A 6,936-nucleotide genomic window follows, 5' to 3' on the forward strand; every position below is an offset into this window, starting at 1 on the left:
TCTTTCCTGTGTTAAAAAACACAGGAACAAAAAGCAAACAAGAAAAGTTCAAGGCCTGCTCTTGGGCTGAGTATCTGTCGGCTGCTTGGTTTTAAGTGGGTACTGTCTCTTTAAATTTCTAGGAGATCTATGCACATGCGTAGTAGAACCCTCCAAGGGTGGGGCTGTAGTATCCGCCAGCTCAGGCACCCCTATAGTCACCAGAATGGAGGTACGCACACAGCAAGGGACCAACAAAAAGATACCGAAAAAAAAGAATGTCCACACCTCTATCTCTGCGGCTCTGTCAGGCATCCGTGGCTGCTCTGATTCTTTCTCCGCCTGGCCCCACACAAAATGATGGCTTCTGGAGCAGCTGAGCGTCCCGAACCAGGAAGCAATGGATTTCTTGCTTCTGCCACAAACTCCCCAGCTGTAAGTCTTCCAACCTTCTAGATATTCCTTTATATGTGGTTCAGAATACTGGGACCATTCCCTGAGCCTTCTTGGTCCTGTATTCTGTGTTGTTATCGGCAGAGCTCGTCACTACACTTCCACCCAATCCGCCATCTTTTTCCAGAAGACCAAGAGCTATCTCTTGGAGTAGGGAAGAGTGAGACTGATAAAAATGAATTAGGCTCTAAAGAAAGTGTTTGTTTAATTTACGTAGAGGACTCTTCGGTGTGGCGCTGTAGGATCAGCACTGGATTGTAAACCACACTGGCAGAAGTTCAAACCCACCAGCTGCTCCTTGGAAACCCAGACAGGGTCACTATGTGTCCAAACCGACTCGACAGCATTTAACAACAACAATTTACATAGAAGAAATCGATATATGACTTTTGAATGGATGAATAGCAAGAGATCTTAGGAAGTATAAGTTTGTGTGAGGAGTGGAAACGAGAATATTTCCTGTTTTTACTTGGAGTCACCATATGGTACCTTAGAAAGATCTCAGTAGATTGACATCACACAACTGATATCTCTCAAGAGAGGATTCATAATACTGCATGGTCAAAAGCATCATATTTTTCTGTAATGGGGGGAATGGGAGCAAGTTTTGAGTGTCTTCTTCATATGGGTCAAAGTTCCATGAACACATTACACAATATGTGCAGAAATGTTCATTAAGAACTCAGGTAGAAAAAATACTTTTTTGATTTAGGAAGCCTACATCAATGTTGGAAACAGTTCAGTACCTGATGGAGAAGGCAGGAGTTCTTACCATTTTGCAATGAGTGGGAAATCATACCAAGTGCTGTTTCAGCATTTCTACACCTTGCTTCCAAAAGTAAGTACTAGAGAAATGAAATGGTTCGTTTTGCCCCTTGAATTAGTGAGCCAAACAAGGAGAGGAGAGCGGTGAACATCGTTAGTGAGGTTGTCTTTGAGTTAGAGAATAAACACCTTCAAAGAGGTACTGGTCCTTTCAAAGTTCTCTGGCCCTGCCCATACCTACCTGGTCCCACACCTCATACACCATAGCCTCCTAGTCTCAGTTTCAGTTCTGATATGTCCCCTAAATCCCGTGGTTAGTCCAATCCCAGCCTCCAACCTTTATCTCTTCTCCGCCAAGAAGACAGAACCTCTAGATAGTCCCAAACATGCTGCCTGTTTTTGTGAGTCAGCTTCTCTCTCAAAGCCAACAATTCATGTCAGACTTCCTGCTTGATTTTTAAATTACAGGAGGCAGAAACAAAGGCTCCATGGTTTATTTTCAAAATCATTTGTTATCTTGTCCTCTGTGTCCTATTTTAAAATAGTGGTGTACCAGGTTGTGTTGTCAGTATGGGGAAGATAAATGGAGCACACACGGAGAATAGCAAGCATCTATTAGCAGTGTCTTGAGCATTCTGTCGCTTTGCAAATCAAGGATCATAGAACTAGGCCACAAAGGCTTCCTAGAGAGCTCTTAGTCCTACATTCATTGTAGAGATGTGAAGGCTGAGATTCAGAGAGATTAAGTGACTCGCCATTTGCACATCTACTTGAGCCAGCTAAGAATAGAACCTTATTTCTTATTCTTTCCTCTGTGTATGCTGAGCTTAGGAAAATAGTGTAAAAAGAACTGCATTTCCATGAGTATTTTATTCCATATGCTCTGCTTCTTCTTCTTCTTAATTGTTATTAATTATTAATCTTATAGGTTATTAATTAGAATTACCTTATTTTGTAAAAGTGCTTTTGATGAAGAACTTAAAGTGAAAGTTAAATATTAAAGCATTAAATCCTCTTATTCTTTTTCCTCACATTTGGTCTAAAGAAATACCGCCCAATGCTATATTAAAGTGATAACCAGGAGTGATTTTTCACTGCTGTTCTTTTATTTAGAAAGTCATCTTTTGTATAATGTTATTTCACTTGTATTTCTTTTCTCTCTAGATTCTGGTGAATGGAACCATTTTTGCAAGAATGTCTCCTGGGCAGAAATCAAGTCTTGTTGAAGAATTTCAGAAACTAAAGTAGGTTTTATTGCATAAAAGGAGAGTGTATTAGCAATCTATTGCTGCATAACAAACTACCCCTGAACTAAGAGGCTTAACAACCAACAATGATAATGTCACAGTTTCTGTGGATCCAGAATCTGGGTGTGGTTTAGCTGAGTGTTCTGAGGCCAGGTGTTCCACACAGCTGTAATCAAGGCTTCAGCCAGGACTTGTCATCTCAGCCCTGGATTAAGGAAGGATCTGCCACCAACCTGACTCCCACGGTTGTAAGCAGGAATCATTTCTTGGGACTGTCGGTTTAAGGGCCTCATTGTTTTACTAGTATTAGAAAAAAGTCAATCTCAGTTCCTTCCTTTCTGGGCCATTTCATAAAGATGCTCATCATGAGGCAGGCAGCTGGCTTCCAGAAGAATGATGAGAAAAGAATCCAAGAATGAGGGAAGAGAGCAAAATGGATGCCACGCTTTTTATAACCTAACTTGAGAGGTGATATCTCATCCCTTTTGCTGTACATTTTTCTTTACAAATGAGTCACTAAGTCTAGTCCACACTCAAATTAAAAAATAAAACAAAACAAAAAACAACTATCTGTTGGCATTGAGTGGCCTCTAATTTATGGAGGTCCTTGCCTTATAGAACTGCTCCATAGGGTTTGCTTGGCTGTAATCTTTACAGAAACAAATTGCTAGGTCCTTATTCTGTAACATTGCTGGGTAGATTTAAACTGCCATTAGGTTAGTAGTAGAGCAAAACAATTTGTACCACTCAGGGACCTCTTCCCACACTCTAGGAAAGTGGATACACAAGAACATGAAAACTAAGAAGCAAAGATCATTGGGAGTCATTTTAGAAGCTGCCTACCTTAAGAGAAAGGAGCTCTGGTAACATAGTGGTTATGAGTCAGGCTGCTAACCTCAAGGTCAGCAGTTCAAAACTACCACCTGTTCTACCAAAGAAAGATTAGGCTTTCTGCTCCTGTAAAGACTTACAGCCTCAGGAATCCTATATATGATTGCTATGAGTCAGAACCCACTTCATGGCCCGTCACCAAACAACCATTAAGAGAATTTGTTCTATGGCATATAAAACATGTCTTAAAGGAAGATTTCCTAGATGTAGATAAAAGAAATAATGCGTGATCTGTATAGTTCATAACTGGAAAATGGGAAAGTATATAAATTCTCACCTAGAATTATTTGAGGCGGGTCTATTAGAAGATATACGAATCATTGCAGGTCTTCTTGGGAATAAGTGGAATGGCATATTTTATGTATCTGGCCCTGAGACAGACTGGGTATAGAGGTTAAGGGCAAGGAGAAGTCCTTTCTGCCTCCTTCACAAATACATATATAACAAGCTGCATCAGAGTGTAATGGTTCTTCTTGATCCAAACTGACCTATTCCTTGCTGGGAACATTACAATTTTTGAGGCTGCAGTTTTCTGGAACAGAGAGCAGTGAAATGGTAGATAATTACTTACTACTTGCCAGTATTAGGCTAAATAAGGATATTGTCATGTACTGTTATTTTTGTTGTCCAAACAGTCTTACAAAAGCCTCAAAAACTACCCATTAACTCCCACAATGCCTTGAGGCTAGGTTGGTAACCAGTGTCAAAAATGACTCTTTCTCACATGATTATTATGTGATTTGGGCTGAAGAAAGTAGTTTGAACCCTTTTCAAATACATAAGATAATCTTAAATGCTCAATTTTGAAAACTTTGATTTCCTAAAGAAAAAGCAATTCAGGGAGACGCACATTACCTTAGACTGAGTTGTGTTTTCAGTTTCTGGATTTTCCTTTTCATTCCTTTATCATTGGTAATGTGCATATGGCTGTCTGAATTCTCTTTCTGAAGTCAGGGAACACTAAAGACACAGAACTCCATGTGTGATATAGAGCTTGGTGGTAGTGGTGGTGTACCCTCGAGTCAGTTGTGACTCAGCAACCGTGTAGATGGTTTCCGAGGCTGTAAATCTTACTGGAGTCCTGGTGTGGTGCTGTGAGTTAATGTGCTGGACTGCAAAGTTGGTTTGAAGTACAAGGTTGGTGGTTCAAACTTACCAGCTGCTCCTCAGAAACCCTATACAGGGTCACTATGGGTCAGAATTTTCTCAATGGCACTTAACAACAACAACAATAAATGTTTATGAGAACAGAAAGCTTCATCTTTCTCCAGTAAAGTGACCAGAGATTCGAAGTGCTGACTTGTAGCTAGCAGCCCAATGCATAACCATTATACTGCCAGAACTCCTGGTATAGAGATTAGATATATGTATTAAGGCTGCGAAAATAAAGTCATTTTTTTCAACAAATCTGAGTAGTCAGGCTGTACTTGTATATATGTGTACACATATAAATATTTATAGGTTGATATGGGGTTACGAATTGGGCTGCTAACCTCAGGGTAAGCAGTTCGAAACTACCAGCTGTTCTGTGGGAGAAAGATGAGGCTTTCTGCTCCCATAAAGATTTACAGCCTCAGAAACCCTATACAGGGTCGCTATGAGTCAGAACCGACTCCATGGCACACAACAACAACAACAATTCATTTATAAAGAAGTGCGGTGGCTCTGTAGGATAAGCGCTGGACTGCTAACCAGGCCAGCAGTTTGAGCCCTCTAGCTGCTCTGTATGAGAAAGTTGAGGCTTTCTGCTCCTGTAAAGATTTACAGCCTTGGAAATCATATACAAGGCTGTTATGAGTCAGAACCGACTCAGTGGCACTTCACAACAACATTCATGTACCATGAAGTCCATGGGTGGTGCAAAGATTAACATTCAACTGCTAACTGAAATTTTGCAGGTTCAAAAATACCCAGAGACACCTCAAACTAAGACATGGTAATCTGCTTTCAAAAAAATTAACCATTTAAAATCCTACGTAGCACAGTTCTGCTCTGATACACAGGGGTCACCGTGAGTCAGAACTGACTCAACAGCATCTGGTTTTTCATCTATAAAAAAAAAATTGAATAGTAAGTTGAGTCATATGATTTTGTCTACATTTGACAGTATTTGACCTATGAAAATGGCATTGCTTATGCATCAACTCAGTAAAGTCTATGAGAAATTTACGCTTTATTGATTGTGTTGTTTTATAAAATTGCATACTAGCCCTTGCTATTGATCAATACCTATAATGTACTGTTTACTTATAATAGAAGGCAGAGTATGTCTTGCATCAGAAAGTCCCTTTCTTTGACAACTCTAATTTTTATTTTCTATTTATATTATTGTGTTTTCACATCAAGCTGGTATAGCATGTTTTCTCACTTTCACTCCCAGATGCACCAAGAATATGCATATATATATAGTTAAATCTGTGAAACCATTCCCCAGTCTCTTACTCTAGTGTCTGAACTCTAAATGCTCAGCAACAGTCGGCAATCCAAACCCACCTGCATTCGGTTATGATCTTGGATGACGTCCTCTGACAAGTGCTGGAATTATGACAGCATACACTTAAGTTCAGCCTTGGAGGCTAAAGTCAGATAGGACTTCTTTTGATGTGTGACATCACCATTTCTGTGGCAGTATCACTATAATTTCAACCTGACACCACATGTGTTCAGGAGAACACACATACACTATGTGAATTAGTTATGATGGAAATTATTCAAGTGTGACATTAAGCTATTAATTTGTCTTATCCTTTCCCCTCCAGTTATTATGTGGGCATGTGTGGAGATGGAGCTAATGACTGTGGGGTGAGTAGAAATCATTCTTACAAATGCAGACAGCTCACTCACATCCCTCTTGAGCACCACAGTCCCCTGAGGTCTGCCTCTTCGCCTTCCACCTTCAATCTCTTGATCATTTTGCTGCTTTTATGCACCTCTACCTGAGTGTGGGTTGGCAGTGGACAGAAGTAAGATGAAGTTAGTGACTTTAGCTGTTTTCTTACACCTCTTAGAACAATAAAGACAGAGGGTTGCTTGGACTCCGATATTTCAGAATCAGAGGACATTATAATACTAGCTGGTTTAAATCTCTCCTGTTGTCAATAAGGAAGTGAAGTCTCTTGGAGGTGGATTTTGTGACTGTTTTGTTTTTTGGCCTATGGTCACATAGCTAGTAACATCTTCAAGCCAAAACAAACACTGCCATAAATTCAAACTCATACTGCTTCTATATTTGTTGTTACTATTGCTAGGTGCCTTTGAGTCAACTAATGAAACTATTAATGAGTGCTGTAAACGAAGCACTGCCCCGGTCCTGCACTATCCTAACCATTGTTGTTACATTTGAGATTATTGCTGCTATGTCAGCTTATCTCATTGTGGGGTCTTTCTCTTTTTCACTGGCCCTCAATTTTTCCAAGCCTGATTTCCTTCTCCAGGGACTGGCCCTTCCTGCTAGTATGAGAGATGCAAGTATGAGATGCAAGTATGAGAGATGAAGTCTGGTCATTTTGGTTTCTGAGGAGTATTCTGGCTGTACTTCTTCTAACACAAATCTGTTTGTTCTTCTAGCAGTCCATGGTACTTTCTATATTCTTTTCCAACA

At 40.1% G+C, this 6,936-nt stretch overlaps 1 protein-coding gene across 1 annotated transcript in view; it reads left to right on the plus strand.

Moving 5' to 3' along the window:
- Window positions 1-6,936, plus strand: part of ATP13A5 (ATPase type 13A5) — a 211,018-nt gene that overhangs the window by 133,165 nt on the left and 70,917 nt on the right. The window contains exons 20-22 of the mRNA XM_006873142.1: window positions 1,145-1,270; window positions 2,362-2,441; window positions 6,095-6,137. Coding sequence (XP_006873204.1) covers window positions 1,145-1,270; window positions 2,362-2,441; window positions 6,095-6,137 — 249 coding nt within the window. The remainder of the gene's footprint in view (window positions 1-1,144; window positions 1,271-2,361; window positions 2,442-6,094; window positions 6,138-6,936) is intronic.

This window comes from Chrysochloris asiatica, unplaced genomic scaffold (assembly GCF_000296735.1).
Source record: "Chrysochloris asiatica unplaced genomic scaffold, ChrAsi1.0 scaffold00224, whole genome shotgun sequence".
NCBI lineage: Eukaryota > Metazoa > Chordata > Mammalia > Afrosoricida > Chrysochloridae > Chrysochloris > Chrysochloris asiatica.